This window comes from Salvelinus alpinus, chromosome 29 (assembly GCF_045679555.1).
Source record: "Salvelinus alpinus chromosome 29, SLU_Salpinus.1, whole genome shotgun sequence".
NCBI classification, from domain to species: domain Eukaryota; kingdom Metazoa; phylum Chordata; class Actinopteri; order Salmoniformes; family Salmonidae; genus Salvelinus; species Salvelinus alpinus.
The window spans coordinates 43,331,073-43,349,877 of NC_092114.1; the positions used below are offsets into that span (position 1 = coordinate 43,331,073).

An 18,805-nucleotide genomic window follows, 5' to 3' on the forward strand; every position below is an offset into this window, starting at 1 on the left:
TTTTGATTTTATGAATTGCCACCCCCTGTAAAAAAAAAAAAAAAGAGGTGGACACAAATTAAATCTATAGTATTTTAACCACCTGGGCAATGGTAGGTGGTTCTCTGCACTGATATGTACAGTGCATTCGGAAAGTATTCACACCCCTTGAATTTTTCCACGTTTTGTTACGTTACAGCCTTGTTCTAAAATTGATTAAATCGTTTCCCCCCCCCTCAACAATCAACAGACAATACCCCATAATTACAAAGCAAAAACTGGTTTTTAAAAATGTTAGCAAATGTATTAAATTATAACTTTAATTATCACATTTGCATAAGTAATCAGACCCTTTGTACTTTGTTGAAGCACCTTTGGCAGCGATCACAGCCGGCAATCACAACCCCAGTCTGCGGTCCTGAGTGCTCTGGAGCAAGTTTTCATCAAGGATCTCTGGGTACTTTGCTCTGTTAATCTTTCCCTCGATCCTGACTAGTCTCCCAATCCCTGCCCCTGAAAAACATCCCCACAGCCTGATGCTGCCACCACCATGTTTCACCGTAAGGATGGTGCCAGGTTTCCTCCAGACGGGATGCTTGGCATTCAGGCCAAGGAGTTCAATCTTGGTTTCATCAGACCAGAGAATCTTGTTTCTCGTGATCTGAGAGTCTTTAGGTGCTGTCGTGCCTTTTACAGAGGAGTGGCTTCCATTTGGCCACTAACCATAAAGGCTTGATTGGTGGAGTGCTGCAGAGATGGTTGTCCAATCTCTACAGAGGTATCTGGAGTTCTGTCAGTTACCATCGGGTTCTGGGTCACCTCCCTGACCAAGGCCCTTCTCGCCCAATTGCTCAGTTTGACCGGGCGGCCAGCTCTAGGAAGAGTTGGTGGTTCCAAATTTCTTCCATTTAAGAATGATGGAGGCCACTGTGTTCTTGGGGACCTTAAATGCTGCAGACATTTTTTTGGTACCCTTCCCCAGATCTGTGCCTCGACACAGTCATGCTTCAGCTCTACAGACAATTCCTTCGACCTCATGGCTTGGTTTTTGCTCTGACATGTAGTGTCAACTGTGGGACCTTTTTATATAGACAGATGTGTGCCTTTCCAAATGTCCAATCAATTGAATTTACCACAGGTGGCCTCCAATCAAGTTGTAGAAACATCTCAAGGATGATCAATGGAAACAGGATTCACCGGAGCTCAATTTCGAGTAGCATAGCAAAGAGTCTGTAAAATAAGCTATTTCTGGTTTTCATTTTTTATAAATTTGCAAAAAAATCAACCTGTTTTCGCCTTCAATTTTAGAATAAGGCTAACGTAACAAAATGTGTGAAAAGTGAAGGGGTCTGAGTTCTTGCCGAATGCACTGTAGCTAATAGAACACGTTTATAAACCCGCTACAATCATGCTGTACAGTCAAGCAGTTACACCGGCAGGCCCTGGTGGTAATACATTAGTCAAACCAAAAGCTTACCTTCACTTGGAAGAATTCCAGTGTTGGATAGTCATAGCCAGCTAGGTAACATAGCAAACACCCGGCTCAAACAGAGGGATGCTAACTAGCTGCATTTGCTAAGTGAATGTGAAAAATGACTATCTCTAGCTCTCTTTCTCTTGCTCCTCCCTTTTTGAAGAAATGTATTTGTTTAAAACTGTTCAACTATTGTCTTTCTCTCTGAGTCAACTCACCACATTTGATCAAATCACATTTTGTCACATGCGTCTAATACAACAGGTGTAGACCTTACAGTGAAATGCATACTTACAAGCCCTTAACCAACAATGCAGTTTTAAGAAAATACCCCCAAAAAGAAATTAAGAGAGAAGAATAACAAATAATTAAAGAGCAGCAGTTTAATAACAATAGCAGTGCTATATACAGGGTGTACCGGTACAGAGTCAATGTGCAGGGGCACTAGTGTCGAGGTACTTGAGGTAATATGTACATGTATTAATGTGACTATGCATAGATAATAACAGAGTAGCAGCAGTGTAGAAGAGGGGGGATGCAAATAGTCTGGGTAACCGTTTGATTAGATGTTCAGGAGTATTATGGCTTGGGGATAGAAGCTGTTTAGAAGCCTCTTGGACCTAGACTTGGCGCTCTGGTACCGCTTGCCGTGTGGTAGCAGAGAGAACAGTCTATGATTTGGGTGTCTGGAGTCTTTGACCATTTTTAGGGCCTTCCTCTGACAGCGCCTGGAATAGAGGTCCTGGATGGCAGGGAGCTTGGCCCCGGTGATGTACTGGGACGTACGCACTACCCTCTGTAGTGCCTTGTGGTCGGAGGCCGAGCAGTTGCCATACCAGGCAGTGATGCAGCCCGTCAGGCTGCTCTCTGGTGCAGCTGTAAAACCTTTTGAGGATCTGAGGACCCACAACAAATCTTTTCAGTCTCCTGAGGGGGAATAGGTTTTGTCGTGCCCTCTTCACGACCGTCTTGGTGTGCTTGGACCATGTTAGTTTGTTTGTAATGTGGAGACCAAGGATCTTGAAGTTCTCAACCTGTTCCACTAAAGCCCCGTCGATGAGAATGGGGGCGTGCTCGCTCCTCCTTTTTCCCGTAGTCCACAATCATCTTCTTTATCTTGATCACGTTGAGGGAGAGGCTGTAAAGACAACAGCCTCTCCCTCAACGTGATCAAGATAAAGAAGAGACCTGACCACACGGTCAGGTCTCTGACCTCCCTATAGGCTGTCTCATTGTTGTCGGTGATCAGGCCTACCACTGTTGTGTCATCAGCAAACTTAATGATGGTGTTGGAGTGGTGCCTGGCCGTCGTGCAGTCATGAGTGAACAGGGAGGTGACTGCGTATGCACCCCTGGCGGCCTCCGTGTTGAGGATCAGCGTGGCGGATGTGTTGTTACCTACCCTTATGACCTGGGGGTGGCCCGTCAGGAAGTCCAGGATCCAGTTGCAGAGGGAGGTGTTTAGTCCCAGGGTATGCAGTGCTAGCTAGCTGTAGCTTATGCTTTTAGTTCTAGATTAGTTCTCTGATCGGGTGGACAACATGTCAGTTCATGCTGCAAGAGCTCTGATAGGTTGGAGGAAGTTTTCAGTAAGTTGTCATAATTACTGTGTAAGTCTATGGAATGGGGTAAGAACCATGACCATCCTAGGTTTTGTATTGAAGTCAATGTACCCAGAGGAGGACAAAAGTGTTGTTGAGGCTACTGTAGACCATTGCAGAAGTGTTTTACTAAATTATTTGGTGATGTGGATATATGTTGTATAGTTTTATGTAAAAAGGATAAACATTTAAAAAGTTTCAATTTTTATTAAATTCGCTGAGGAGTATGGTCCTCCTCTGAGGAGCCTCCACGGCTCTATGCTACTACACGCTTAGCCATGCATTGAACATTGCAGTATTTTTTTGTGAACAGTGATTGAGTTAGTGTGCCTTCAGAAAGTATTCATGCCCCTTGACTTATTTAAAATTTTGCTGTGTTACAGCCTGAATTCAAAATGGATTAAATAGATTTTTTCCTCACACAATCATGCAAAATCCGCATAATGACAAAGAAAAACATGTTTTTAGAAATTTTTGCTAATATATAAAAAATTAAATACAGAAATATCTGATTTTCATAAGTATTCATACCCCTGAGTCAATACTTTGTGGAAGCACCTTGGGCAGTGATTACAGATGTGAGTCTTTCTGGGTAAGTCTAAGAGTTTTCCACATCTGGGTTGTGCAACATTTGCCCATTTATTATTTTCAAGATTCTTCAAGTTTTGTCAAATTAGGTGTTGATCATTGCTAGACAACCATTTTCAGGTCTTGCCATAGATTTAAACAGATTTAAGTCAAAACTAACCAGGCCACTCAGGAACATTCACTACCTCATTTGTAAGTAACTCCAGTGTAGGTTTGGCATTGAGTTTTAAGTTATTGTCCTGCTGAAAGGTGAATTCATCTCCCAATGTCTGGTGGAAAGCAGACTGAACCAGGTTTTCCTCTAGGATTTTGCCAGTGCTTAGCTCCATTCTGTTTATTTTTAATCCTAAAAAACTTTCCAGTCCTTAACCATTAAAAGCATACCCATAACATGATGCAGCCACCACTTTGCTTGAAAATATAGAGCTATGGAGTGCTCACGTCAGCAGCCATGAAGAGCTTTGAAAGGCTAGTCCATGGCTCAAATCAACACCATCATCCCGGAAACCCTAGACCCACTCCAATTCGCATACCGCCCTTAACAGAGGACGCGATCTCAATCGTACTCCACACACTCCCCTTTCCCACCTGGACAAAAGGAACACCTATGTGAGAATGCTGTGCATTGACTACAGCTCGGCGTTCAACACCATAGTGTCCACAAAGCTTATCACTAAGCTAAGGACCCTGGGACTAAACACCTCTCTGCAACTGGATCCTGGACTTCCTGACGGGCCACCCCCAGGTGGTAAGGGTAGGCAACAACACATCTGCCACGCTGATCCTCAACACGGGGCCCCCTCCTGTACTCCTTGTTCACCCACGACCACGTGGCCAGGCGCAACTCCAACACCATCGTTAAAGTTTGCTGACGACACAACAGTGGTAGGCCTGATCACCGACAACGATTAGACCGCCTATAGGGAGGAGGTCAGAGACCTGGCAGGACAACAACCTCTCCCTCAACGTGAGCAAGACAAAAGAGATGATTGTGGACTACAGGAAAAGGAGGGCCGAACCAGCCCCTATTCACATCGATGGGGCTGTAGTGGAGCGGGTCGAGACCTTCAAGTTCCTTGGTGTCCACATCACCAACAAACTATCATGGTCCAAACACACAGAGAAAGTTGTGAAGATGGCACGATAACACCTTATCCCCCTCAGGACACTGAAAAGACTGGGTGTATTGATACACCATCCAAAGTGTAATTAATATTTTCACCATGCTCAAAGGGATATTCAATGTCTCTTTTTTTATTTTATTACCCATCTACCAATAGCTGCCCGTCTTTGAGGCATTGGAAAACCTCCCTGATCTTTATTGTTGAGTCTGTGTTTGAAATTCACTGCTCGATTGAGGGAGCTTACAATTATCTGTATGTGTGGGGTACAGAGATGGTGTAGTCATTCAAAAATCATGTTAACCACTATTATTGCACGCAGAGTGAATCCATGCAACATATTATGTGACTTATTTAGGCTTGCCATTACCAAGTGGTTGAATACTTATTGACTCAAGACATTTTAGCTTTTCTTTTTTTATTAATTGTAAATATTTCGAAAAACATATCTCCACTCTGACATTATGGGATATTGTTGACAAAATAGCTAAATTTAGTTCATTTTAAATTCAGGCTGTAACACAACAAAATGTGGAAAAAGTCAAGGGGTGTGAATACTTTCTGAAGGCACTGTATATTATTATCCTAAATTATGACTCCAATCTACTCACCATAGTAGGAATAGTAGGCTATCTTACATAAGTCTGTGAATGCAATGAAAGATGCATGTAATGCTTTATTATAAAGGTGCATTTTAATGGTGAAAATTTGCTTCCTCAAACTTAAATCATGGACAGGGGAAGAGAGACCCGACTCAACTCAAACTAAACTGTTTATTGTCCAGCAGAATACATGTCCGACTCCAAACCCCTACAACTGAAAAGATAAGAGCATATCACCGCTTTAAAAACAGACCTGAGAGCTCTCCATACAGAATGGTTCCCATATATTCTATAAATATCCAATGGTTTTTTTTGTCTACCCTTCCCCAAACCCATGATCATTTAAATCAATAATTTAATTAAATGTTATACTTTTTGACACATTATTGCAGTTTTACCATCTCACTAACAGGGGGTGCTGCAGCACCTTCCAGCACCCATACTTCGCATGTCTATGCCTGTATGCACATGCATCTTCACACACACACAAATAAACAGTCTTGCACATCAGATATAAGCCCTTTGTGACTATTCCTTCACATTGTTTACTATACAATCACAGATCAGACAGATAGACATACCAAAGTGATCTGCATGTATTATCCAGCTCATCATTGACACCATTTGGCCAAGAGGTAAAAGAACAGCTGTATCTGAGCGGTTTGTTATAATATTTCCAGTATCCGACAGGAAATTAATGAGAAGATTAATGTACATTTTCACAATTCTCAAGATGCTCACAGATATGCTGACTTGCAGGGCAGCTAGCTACGTATACTAGTGGCTACTCTGTGATGCCACAGAACAGTGCAGTATCAAACCGATTGAGCGGTGTCTCTTAAAAGGGGTCTGAATACTTTCCGAATGCACATCATGGTCTTGCAGATTGATGATTAGTGTATGGAGGACAGGACCTTGCAATTTATTTGATTGGGGAATACTGCTCAGCTATGGTACTGGTGTTATTTAAATCTGGACTAAGAAAACCGCATTGATAAGAATTGACTGGCTACTGCAAGCCATGTAAAGTCAATGCCGCCACTACAGAACTTGGTCACCTTTGTTACATCATGATTTACAGAGGAACCTTATTCCTGCATTGCCCAAAGTAGGCATATAATCTGTAGAAGTCATTACAAGCAGACGAGGAAATATCAAATATATGTGTTAGAACTTCTGTTCCCACCCTACATTTTATACTTGACAATATATTAGTCTTATAATAAAACCTACGTTTTTCAGATTTTCAGTTGATAAAAATGTTGTAGTTGTTGAAAGACTTATTAAACTACAGTATCCATAGACGTGTCTCTGAATTTGTACGTCATCAATTTGCCTACAACGAAAACGAGTACCTCTGCAGTGGTTAACTGGGAGGTGGTGTCCTTTTAATTTACAACACTAAATATTACGATTATTATATTTTACTGGCGTGAAAATCACTTAACAGGGGGTAAGTTACCTGAATTACTATATGTTTTCATATGAGATATGATATAGCTTTAGAGGACTTGCGACTAAAAACTGAACAAATTTCATCCGGCCTAGTTTGGACGTTGCGCCATATTGAATGTAAGTTAACTGCTAGCTAAGGATGTAGCTAACTAGCTATCATTTTCTCCTGCTGGTCATTTAGCATAACTCTTGTGTATGCTACTAACTACGATTGTTGATGTGACATAGGTATTTTCATAGATAATGTCCTTATTTCGTACACTTCCAATGTCAACTACCATTTTTTTTTTTTTACTAGCTACAGTAACGTTAGCCACACACATTTGCACGGTCAGTAGCGCGAGTTAACCAGTAGGTAAGCTTCTTACAGTTAACATGTTCTAGTTATCTAGCTAATTGCTCTGTTACTATTTAGAAAATTGTCTTTTGAGTCTAGTTAGCGACCTATGATATGTTTGTGTTGCTAAACTATCAAGTTCAGGCCGTTTTCACATGACTGAATTCAATCGACCCCTCAAACTCAACTCTGGACCTCAAAGTCAAGTCCACTGTATTTTTTTCATTGTTCCAATCTAATCATGGACTAAGTTAGACCTGGGACACCATGTGGGTGCAATACATTATCAAGTAGAACAGAAAATCAGCAAGCTCCGGGGACCTCGTAGGGTAACAGTTGCAATAGGCTCAATCTATGTCTGTGTTGAATGTCTTTACCCATTAGTCTCCCGAGATGAGCAGTTCAGAGGAAGTGTCATGGATCTCCTGGTTCTGTGGACTGAGGGGAAACGAGTTTTTCTGTGAGGTCAGTATCTAACAGCACCCAGAGCGATATTGTCACTCATTGACCAAAAAGTTAATGTCAGCTAAGACATGGGTGGCCAACCCTTATCCTGTGTGTGCAAAAACCTGATTCGGCTAACCAAGGTCCTGATGGGCAGGTGGTGAGTTGAGGAGGGCTGGAACAAAATCGTATTATTCACAGCCACCTCTTACTACACAAACTCTTTCAAGAAGGAATAGGTAGGTCTGATATTTCTCTAATTTCTGTCACCCCTTCTGTCCTCTCCTCCATTGACAGGTGGATGAGGACTACATCCAGGACAAGTTCAACCTGACTGGGCTCAATGAGCAGGTTCCCCACTACCGCCAGGCTCTGGACATGATCCTGGACCTAGAACCAGGTCAGACCAACTCCAGAACCATCTCTACTGCACTCGGAAGTACAGAACATTCCACACAGTCTAGATCGGAATACCAATGTTATGGTTGCATCTAGGGTTGTGGCGGTCACAAAAATTGTCAGCTGGTGATTGTCAAGCAAATAACTGGTTGGTCTCACGGTAATTGACCGTTAATTAACTAAAACATATTTAGCATCTCCTGGCTTCCCAACAAGCCACTGATGCAGGCCTTTGGAACATCTACATTTTAAAGAGTCTTATATAGCATACACCTTCACAATAAATCCATTATTTATTTTAGACAGTTCTAAAGACTCATGATATGAAGAAAATTTAGTCTATTTCAAAAGAACAGAATAGCATACTGAGTTGTCCTTATATTAGGTCCTGATGTGGCTATGCCAAATGGCTGTGGGCTACACTAGTTCATTTAGCAGACAAACTTGCTTATAATTCCGTGGCGTTATTTTATAGTATCAAGAATAAAATAAAATAAAAATGTACTTTAGTATATTTAGTAAATATTTTATTTCATCAAGAAGAGACTAATAAGAAGAGACTTGCTTGGACCAAGGAACATGAGCAATGGACATTAAACTGGTGGAAATCTGTTCTTTGGTCTGATGAGTCCAAATTTGAGATTTTTGGTTACAACCACCGTGTTTTTGTGAGATGATGGTGGCTACTTTGAAGAATCTAAAATATATTTTGATTTGTTTAACACTTTCTTGGTTACTACATGATTGAATTTGTGTTATTTCATAGTTGATGTCTTCACTATTATTCTACAGTGTAGAAAATAGTAAAAAATTATGAAAAACCCTTGAATGAGTAGGTGTGTCCAAACTTTTACTGGTACTGTAGGTACTCCTATATGATTAATTTAGAGTTATTTATGTAACTTTAGTTGTTCTACAATATACAGTGCCTTCGGAAATTATTCAGACCCATTTACTTTTTACACATTTTGTTAGGTTACAGCCTTTATTCTAAAATTGATTAAATTGTTTTTTTCCACCATTGCAATCTACACACATTACCCCATAATGACAAAGCAATAACAGGTTTTTAGAAATGTTTGCTAATTTATAAAAACAAACTGAAATAACGTTTACTCAGTACTTTGTTGAAGCACCTTTGGCAGCAATTATAGCATTGAGTCTTCTTGAGAGTGACGCTACAAGCTTGGTACGCCTGTTGGATGGGGAGTGTCGCTGCCCAGCTATTTTCAGGTTTATCCAGAGATGTTCGATGTAGGTTGGAATCTGTGCTCTGGCTTGACCACTCAAGGACATTCAGAGACTTGTCCCAAAGCCACTCCTGCGTTGTCTTGGCTGTGTGCTTAGGGTCGTTGTCCTGTTGGAAGTTGAACTTTGGCCCCAGTTTGAATTCTTGAGAGCTCTGGAGCAGGTTTTCATCAATGATCTCTCTGTACTTTGCTCCATTCTTCTTTCCCTCATTCGCAGTCCCTGCCGCTGAAAAACATCCCCACAGCATGATGCTGCCGCCACCATGCTTCACCGTAGGGATGGTGCCAGGTTTCCTCCAGACGTGACTCTTGGCATTCACGCCATGGAGTTCAATCTTGGTTTCATCGGACTAGAGAATCTTGTTTCTCATGGTCTGAGAGTCTTTTAGGTGTCTTTTGGCAAAATCCAAGCGGGCTGTCATGTACCTTTTTACTAAGGAGTGGCTTCCGTCTGGCCACTCTACATTAAAGGCCTGATTGGTGGAGTGCTACTGAGATGGTTGTCCTTCTGGAAGGTTCTCCCATCTCTACAGAGAAATCTGGAGTTCTGTCAGTTACCATCGGGTTCTGGGTCACCTCTCTGACCAAGACCCTTCTTGCCCAATTGCACAGTTTGGCCGGGCGGCCAGCTCTAAGAATAGTCTTGGTGGTTCCAAACTTCTTCCATTTTAAGAATGATGGAGGCCACTGTGTTCTTGGGCACCTTCAATGCTGCAGACATTTTTTGGTACCCTTCCCCATATCTGTTCCTCAGCACAATCCTGTCTCGGCGCTCTACATACAATTCCTTTGACCTCTTGGCTTGGTTTTGTGAGACCTTACATAGACAGGTGTGTCCCTTTCCAAATCATGTCCAATCAATTGAATTTTCCACAGGTGGACTTCAATCAAGTTGTAGAAAGATCTCAAGGATGATCAATGGAAACAAGATGCACCTGAGCTCAATTTCAAGTCTCATAGCAAAGGGTCTGAATATTTATGTAAATAAGGTATTTCTATTTTTTATTGTCAATAAATTTGCAAAAATGTCAACCTGTTTATGGCCTCGTCGATATGGGGTATTGTGTGTAGATTGCTGAGGATTTTAGATTAAGGTGGTAACGTAACAACATGTGGAAAAAGGCAAGGGGTTTGAATACTTTCCGAAGGCACTGTATATTTAGATTTTTAATACATTGTAAGGCTGCATGATGCGACTCTAACGATGATTTCGAGAGAAAAAAAGTTGCTTGAAATGCATGAGCTCTGCTTTATACACACTTCATTCGTCTCTCATTCACAATTTGACGAGCACTTGAGAATGCCTCGAATTTTAACTGCGGCGTCCCCTTTGGCCGCAATGCACCCTAAAAAAATCCATGCCTTTTGCGGCCAGTGGCCGTTTTGCCCTCCTCCCATCACGTGATCGGGTCTTTCTCACAGGCTACAGGTGAAGACAAACACATCAGGGACGCAACTGTGCGCGTCCTTATCCATTTCCGAGGTGCATATTGAAGATATTGGAAGAACTGTCCACATTTACTTTTCGTCAGCCAACAAGATGAGTAGGCCTAACTAACAGCAAAAGTACTAGCCTATGTCAATCTACTATCCCCCATAGTATAAAAGTTGACCTATTCTGTGCGAGGAAATAAATATTCTTAACATAGTCCTGGACAGTTGTGGGATGCGATAGATCCCAAATGAATACAACTAGCATTTAAAAAAAAAAAAAACTGTTTTATGCAATGTGGATGACGCAACAGATCAGAACGTTTTAGCTTAAAATGTTGATCAACTATTAGGCTATTTCTTCACATTATAAGCGCAGCAATGTGCACATGGTAGTAGGCTATAGGCACGAATGTTCCATTAGCGGAAAACACCATTATCAAAAGTGACCACAAATGTGATTATGCATGTAATGTTTTAATTATAAATGCATTTTTATGTTAAATTATCTTCCCCAAACTTGAAATTTACGCACTGCTTATGTATGCCAGTTAGGCTCTATACCCCTTGTAAAGCGGATTCATGTGCTTCATTTTAAGAAGTTATTTGGACACTTTTAGTTGTGATACCAACCTTATCAAAACATATAGGCCTATGGGTTAGGCTGTGACTGATTCGAAAAAGTCGCCCAAAAAAAGGCAGTAATTTTGCTGGTGATCATTCACAAGTGATGGGCTAATATTGTCACCCATCAGACTATTCTTGATTTAATCTTGTCTTGGCATATACTAAATATGTGTGAAATTTGTTTTGATTTAGAATGGACCATTACAGAGTACAGACGAGTTTGTTATTAAGGCACATTTAAGTTCACATGTTCAAGAAGGGGTTTCTGCAGAAAAAACATTACGTTTAAATGCCTCTCCTGTGAAGTAGTGACGTGTGTCATATGCCCAGCTTTCTGTAATGGGTCACAGTTATGTACATGTGCACAATTCTGCTTTTGTGACTAATCTTTAAATCAAATCAACATATGAAGAGCCTCTTCCCCTCTCTCTTATAACCTGTTCCCTCCTCTCTCTGTTTCACAGATGAGGAGCTGGAGGACAACCCTAACCAGAGTGACCTCATAGAGCAGGCAGCAGAGATGCTCTACGGGCTGATCCATGCACGATACATCCTCACCAACAGGGGCATCGCTCAGATGGTACAGCAACTACCCTTTTCTGTTTCCAATCTTTGTTGAAATGTCAAACGTATGCAGCATGTCAATTTGTATGCAGCATTTCTCTGGACATGTTTTTCACGTTCTCAATTGATCTCCATCTCTCTTTCTCAGTTGGAGAAGTATCAGCAGGGGGACTTTGGCTACTGCCCCCGGGTCTATTGTGAGAACCAGCCCATGCTTCCCATTGGTGAGTGTGTGTTGGTCTTGTTTGAACCATTACTACTCAGTTGACACTGTGTGGTTGTTTTTGATCCACCTCAGAGCACTATTTGCATCATGGCTTTGCATAGGTCATCCAGCCACATTGCAGCATTCATAACCCAAACCTATGTAAAGCAGATCCTCTATACAGTATAGTGTCTCTGAATCCTCTGGACAACCGTGTCAGATCCAATCTAATTTCCATGAGACACCTGGATGAATATGATAGTGTGCCCGAGCATTTCGTAATAACTTCAGACCAGTAATGTGTCTAGATTCTTCCCCCTCTCCGTCCCCCTATCCCTCCCTAGGTCTGTCGGACATTCCAGGCGAGGCTATGGTGAAGCTGTACTGCCCTAAGTGTATGGACGTGTACACTCCTAAGTCCTCCCGGCACCACCACACGGACGGGGCCTACTTCGGCACTGGATTCCCCCACATGCTCTTTATGGTGCATCCCGAGTACAGGCCCAAGAGGCCCGCCAACCAGTTTGTGCCTAGGTCAGTACAACTGTGTCACCCTACAATAGGGGTGTGCATTTGAGTCATGCCAACAAAATGCACTGAAAGCAAAAGGGTCCTAGATCAATTTCTACTCATTGATAACAGATAACTTTCTAAGAAATTCCAAGTACATAGCAGAGCAAAGAGTCATGTAAAATAAATGTTACCATAATGATAATCTCTTTTATAGACCCCTATCACACACTCATCAAGATGTAATGAATTCTCATGTCCTCACAACAGGCTCTATGGATTCAAGATCCACCCCATGGCTTACCAGCTCCAGCTGCAAGCAGCCTCCAGCTTCAAGAGCCCTGTCAAAGCCATCCGCTAAAGCCCAGAGCGAGAGTGGGAGAAAGAGAAAGGGATGATTGAGGAGACGGGTCATCTGCACAAAGCTCCATACAGATGCCTCCTCTCTGTCCTGCAGACGTTATTATTTAGTTTAGATTAGGATGATTGAGAACAATGTGTAAAGACAAAAACGCCCAGCTTCGATCCCAAACCCTTACACACACATACGCATTTAGGATTCCATGCATCTACGTTACCAAACTCATCAGTGTCGAAACATAAAAGGGGCAGGGGAAGAAAGTCCATGGATGTTATTGGATTTGACGCTGCTGTTTCTTAGTGATATTACCACATGTTGCCCCTATGAACTCGCTCCACGTTGAGTTGTTTTCGGGTCCTGTCTTTGGCACAGTTTGGTCAAGGTTCATGGTAGACCATCACCACTGGTTGAATAACAATTCCCCCGCTACCCCCCATACCCATGTACACTGTGGCTGGCACTCAGAGATCGCTTGGTTGATGAAGACAAAGTCTGTCTCTAAAGGGTGTTGTCATTTCACCTCTTCTGTAAACCATTGTTTTACCAAGGCACTCGTGCAGGCTTGTAATCATTCTTTTATTGTGTGATACTCAGAGGCCAGTGTGTCAAGGCGGTCATTCACAATACAAGTGTTCTGTCAAATTTGCCTTAAACTTTGAGAAACTGCACAGGTGCTGTGGTTTACAGGAAGTGCACCTCTAGGACATAGTATAGCTGTGATTTTTTATTTAACACGCTAGATGTAGGATAGACACGAATAAACCTGAAATGAATGAAATGTTCTAGAATGACCGGGAAAATACATAACAACCCACCTGCTGTCTCTGTGTGTCACCCAAAACAACAGACCTGTTTGTGCGGCACAGTGAGAATGTCAGCTCTGTCACATGTTGCTGGGTTAGTATCACTGGAACAGTACACATATCTCCACAACTGCACTGATTTAACTGGTGTCCCTCCACACATTATAGTAGTATTATTTATGTAAAACCTAGCGACAGAAAATCCGTTTTTATTTTGTGATGCAGTTGGGGTTTCAGCGCCCTACTACAGGTGTACTTTTGATTCCTTGTTTGCAAAAAGTAGAACTCTTGATATGTTTTGATCCAGAACAATAAGGATGATTTCTTAAGATTATAATTAATGTATGTCTGTGTTTTTTTGCAACTGTGGAAGAGTGACCAGGATTCAGAATTCTCAATAAACGTTTTCTTTTCATACAATTGTGTTGATTGGTTTATGTATAAATTAGATTTTGTTATTTCTCCATAGTCACCATGACATTAAAAAAAAGAAAAAAAATGTATCCCTTGAATGTATGGGACTACTGTATGTCCCCCTGAATCTTTTAAGAGACACCACTCACCACTCAATAGGTTTGATACTGCACTGTTCCGTTGCCTCACTGTGGCCAGTAGTATACATAGCTGCCCTGCGGGCATCATGAGAATTGAGAAAATGTACATACTCATACACGGATACCGGAAATATTGTAGCAAACCACACAGATACAGCTGTACTTCTGCCTCTTGGCCAAATAGTGTCAATGATGAGCTGGAGAATAGGTGTAGACCATTTTGGAATGTCTGATCTGTGATGGAGTGCTGCATCAGATGACCTGGCCTCCACAATCACCCGACCTCAACCCAATTGAGATGATTTGGGATGAGTTGGACCGCAGAGTGAAGGAAAAGCACCCAACAAGTGCTTAGCTATGTAAGCTGGTTGAGAGAATGTCAAGAGTGTGCAAAGCTGTCATCAAGGAAAAGGGCGGCTACTTTGACTGGTACTGTACGTCAGAGTATCATTGTAGAAAGGGATTTCGGCAAGGCTAGTTTCTTGCCTGCCAAAATCCCACTACCCCATTCTATCTTGGGACTGCAAGGCCTGGCACACTTCAGAATCATTTTGGTAGCTCATGTTGACCAGTAGTGTGTGCCACAGAAAGTATTTGATTCTAGCCACAAAATTAAGGAAAATAGAAGGGGTGGGGGGGGGGGATTTCAGCAAGGATATTTTCTTGCCTACCGAAATCCCCCCCTTTTATCTTGGGACTGCAAGGCCTGGCACACTTCAGAATCATTTTTGGTGACCTATCATGCCCTCTAATGTGTGCCATAGGATGTATTAGACTCTAGTCACAAAAGGAAGTGGTTATTTCAGAAATAATAGTTTTCAGGGCCCTCTACTGTTCTCTCTATCCATCCCTCAATCCCCCATCCCATCGTGCTTTTCACTGTAATGGCTTTTTTTTTTTACACTTTTTCTGTTTTAGTTTTTAAGAATGTAGGTACATTAGTAATAGTAACAATAATAAATCAAAAATTTGTACTCTGGGCGAAAAAGTAAGTAAGAAAGTCAAATATGTAAGTCAACATGAGTGCATATCCATAATCACAGTAAACTGTTATAATAATAGAAGAAGAAAAATAACAAATGTATAATAATATAATAAACAAAACTATGACTGTATTTGTATTTTGTATTTATTATGCCTAAGCAGCAGGTACTCTTCCTGGGGTCCAGCAAAATTAAGGCAGTTTATACAATTTAAAAACATTACAGTACATTCACAGATTGCACAACACATTGTGTGCCCTCAGGCCCCTACTCCACCACTACCACATCTACAGCATTAAATCCATGTGTATGTATAGTGCGTATGTTATCGTGTGTGTGTGTGTGTGTATGCATGTGTCTGTGCCAATGTTTGTGTTGCTTCACAGTCCCCGCTGTTCCATAGGTGTTTTTTCTAATCTGTTTTTTAAATCTAATTTTACTGCTTGCGTCAGTTACTTGATGTGGAGTAGAGTTCCATGTAGTCATGGCTCTATGTAGTACTGTGTGCCTCCATAGTCTGTTCTGGACTTGGGGATTGTGAAGAGACCTCTTGTGGCATGTCTTGTGGGGTATGCATGGGTGTCCGAGCTGTGTGCCAGTAGTTTAGACAGACAACTCGGTGCATTCAACATGTCAATACCTCTCATAAATAATAGTAGTGATGAAGTCAGTCTCTCCTCCACTTTCAGCCAGGAGAGATTGACATGCATATTATTAATAAACAGCTACCCAGGGGAATTCCTGATTCTAACTGGATTATATTTGAGAGGCTTCCATTGAAGAACACCCTCTGTGTTCTGTTAGACAAGTAACTCTTTATCCACATAATAGCAGGGGGTGTAAAGCCATAACACATACGTTTTTCCAGCAGCAGACTATGATCGATAATGTCAAAAGCTGCACTGAAGTCTAACAAGACAGCTCCCCACAATCATTTTGTCATCAATTTCTCTCAGCCAATCATCAGTCATTTGTGTAAGTGCTGTGCTTGTTGAAATTCTGTTGTCAATTTGTTTACTTTGAAATAGCATTGTCTGGTCAAACACCATTTTTTCCAGAAGTTTACTAAAGGTTGGTAACAAGCTGATTGGTCAGCTTTTTGAGCCAGTAAAGGGGGCTTTACTATTCTTGGGTAGCAGAATGACTTTAGCTTCCTTCCAGGCCTGAGGGCACACACTTTCTAGTAGGCTTAAATTGAAGATGTGGCAAATAGGAGTGGCAATATCGTCTGCTATTATCCTCAGTAATTTTCCATCCAAATTGTCAGACCCCGGTGGCTTGTCATTGTTGATAGACGACAACAATTCTTTCACCTCTTCCACACTGACTTTACGGAATTCATAAAGTACAATTCTTGTCTTTCATAATTTGGTCCAATATACTTGGATGTGTAGTGTCAGCATTTGTTGCTGGCATGTCATCCCTAAGTTTTCTTATCTTGCCAATGAAAAAGTAATTAAAGTAGTTTTCACTGAATGTGCCTCCATGAAGAATCCCCACCCTAATAGGTCTCTTCACCCTCAAGAGGGCACCACCATCCCCATCAACCTCCCCCACCCTCAACCACAAAACACAATAATGATAATAATAATAATAAAAATTCAAATAACAAAATATATATACCAAGATATATATATATATATACAGTGGGGAGAACAAGTATTTGATACACTGCCGATTTTGCAGGTTTTACTACTTACAAAGCATGTAGAGGTCTGTAATTTTTATCATAGGTACACTTCAACTGTGAGAGACGGAATCTAAAACAAAAATCCAGAAAATCACATTGTATGATTTTTAAGTAATTAATTTGCATTTTATTGCATGACATAAGTATTTGATACATCAGAAAAGCAGAACTTCATATTTGGTACAGAAACCTTGGTTTGCAATTACAGAGATCATACGTTTCCTGTAGTTCTTGACTAGGTTTGCACACACTGCAGCAGGGATTTTGGCCCACTCCTCCCTACAGATCTTCTCCAGATCCTTCAGGTTTCGGGACTGTCTCTGGGCAATACGGACGTTCAGCTCCCTCCAAAGATTTTCTATTGGGTTCAGGTCTGGAGACTGGCTAGGCCACTCCAGGACCTTGAGATGCTTCTTACGGAGCCACTCCTTAGTTGCCATGGCTGTGTGCTTCGTGTCGTTGTCATGCTGGAAGACCCAGCCACGACCCATCTTCAATGCTCTTACTGAGGGAAGGAGGTTGTTGGCCAAGATCTCGCGATACATGGCCCCATCCATCCTCCCCTCAATACGGTGCAGTCGTCCTGTCCCCTTTGCAGAAAAGCATCCCCAGAGAATGATGTTTCTACCTCCATGCTTCACGGTTGGGATGGTGTTCTTGGGGTTGTACTCATCCTTCTTCTTCCTCCAAACAGGGCGAGTGGAGTTTAGACCAAAAAGCTCTATTTTTGTCTCATCAGACCACATGATCTTCTCCCATTCCTCCTCTGGATCATCCAGATGGTCATTGGCAAACTTCAGACGGGCCTGGACATGCGCTGGCTTGAGCAGGGGGACCTTGCATGCGCTGCAGGATTTTAATCCATGACGGCGTAGTGTGTTACTAATGGTTTTCTTTGAGACTGTGGTCCCAGCTCTCTTCAGGTCATTGACCAGGTCCTGCCGTGTAGTTCTGGGCTGATCCCTCACCTTCCTCATGATCATTGATGCCCCACGAGGTGAGATCTTGCATGGAGCCCCAGACCGAGGGTGATTGACTGTCATCTTCAACTTCTTCCATTTTCTAATAATTGCGCCAACAGTTGTTGCCTTCTCACCAAACTGCTTGCCTATTGTCCTGTAGCCCATCCCAGCCTTGTGCAGGTCTACAATTTTACCCCTGATGTCCTTACACAGCTCTCTGGTCTTGGCCATTGTGGAGAGGTTGGAGTCTGTTTGATTGAGTGTGTGGACAGGTGTCTTTTATACAGGTAACGAGTTCAAACAGGTGCAGTTAATACAGGTAATGAGTGGAGAACAGGAGGGCTTCTTAAAGAAAAACTAACAGGTCTGTGAGAGCCGGAATTCTTACTGGTTGGTAGGTGATCAAATACTTATGTCATGCAATAAAATGCAAATTAATTACTTAAAAATCATACAATGTGATTTTCTGGATTTTTGTTTTAGATTCCGTCTCTCACAGTTGAAGTGTACCTATGATAAAAATTACAGACCTCTACATGCTTTGTAAGTAGGAAAACCTGCAAAATCAGCAGTGTATCAAATACTTGTTCTCCCCACTGTATACATAGACACACGTACAGTACATATACATAAACATATTCACAGGTCACCCAACTTATCTCTTATCTCTTTTCCTACATCAGATATGCAGGTGACATATCCACCTGGATGACAGCACATAATCAACAAGACGGAGATGCTCTTCATCAGAGGGAATGCCTGCCCATTCTCAGATGTTAGATAATCCGAGATGATCACATGTCATTTACATTCCAGCCCTTGTCAGCTCCAGATTTGACTACTTCAACTCACACCCTGCTGGAAT

The 18,805-nt window shown here is 41.8% G+C and overlaps 1 protein-coding gene across 2 annotated transcripts; it reads left to right on the forward strand.

The window, feature by feature from the left end:
* The first annotated feature begins 6,674 nt into the window (after positions 1 to 6,674).
* LOC139558777 (casein kinase II subunit beta) lies at positions 6,675 to 14,171 on the forward strand. 2 transcript variants are annotated; one of them, XM_071374208.1, is made up of 7 exons: positions 6,675 to 6,818; positions 7,542 to 7,622; positions 7,899 to 8,001; positions 11,773 to 11,888; positions 12,021 to 12,096; positions 12,422 to 12,611; positions 12,858 to 14,171. In XM_071374208.1, exons 2-7 carry the CDS (start codon positions 7,551 to 7,553, stop codon positions 12,946 to 12,948), a joined length of 648 nt encoding a protein of 215 aa, XP_071230309.1. In that variant the 5' UTR covers positions 6,675 to 6,818; positions 7,542 to 7,550; the 3' UTR covers positions 12,949 to 14,171. The 2 variants fall into 2 exon arrangements, with proteins under 2 accessions (XP_071230309.1, XP_071230311.1); XM_071374210.1 differs by lacking the exon at positions 6,675 to 6,818 and adding an exon at positions 6,916 to 6,937.
* The last annotated feature ends 4,634 nt before the right edge of the window (positions 14,172 to 18,805 follow it).

What these genes read in the sequence shown, in the direction of transcription:
- LOC139558777 (XM_071374208.1), top strand. Translation starts at nt 7,551, where the DNA reads ATGAGCAGTTCAGAGGAAGTGTCATGGATCTCCTGGTTCTGTGGACTG. An exon ending in GAAACGAGTTTTTCTGTGAG is followed by an intron (nt 7,623 to 7,898) that starts GTCAGTATCTAA and finishes CTCCATTGACAG; the next exon opens with GTGGATGAGGACTACATCCA. An exon ending in ACAGGGGCATCGCTCAGATG is followed by an intron (nt 11,889 to 12,020) that starts GTACAGCAACTA and finishes TCTCTTTCTCAG; the next exon opens with TTGGAGAAGTATCAGCAGGG.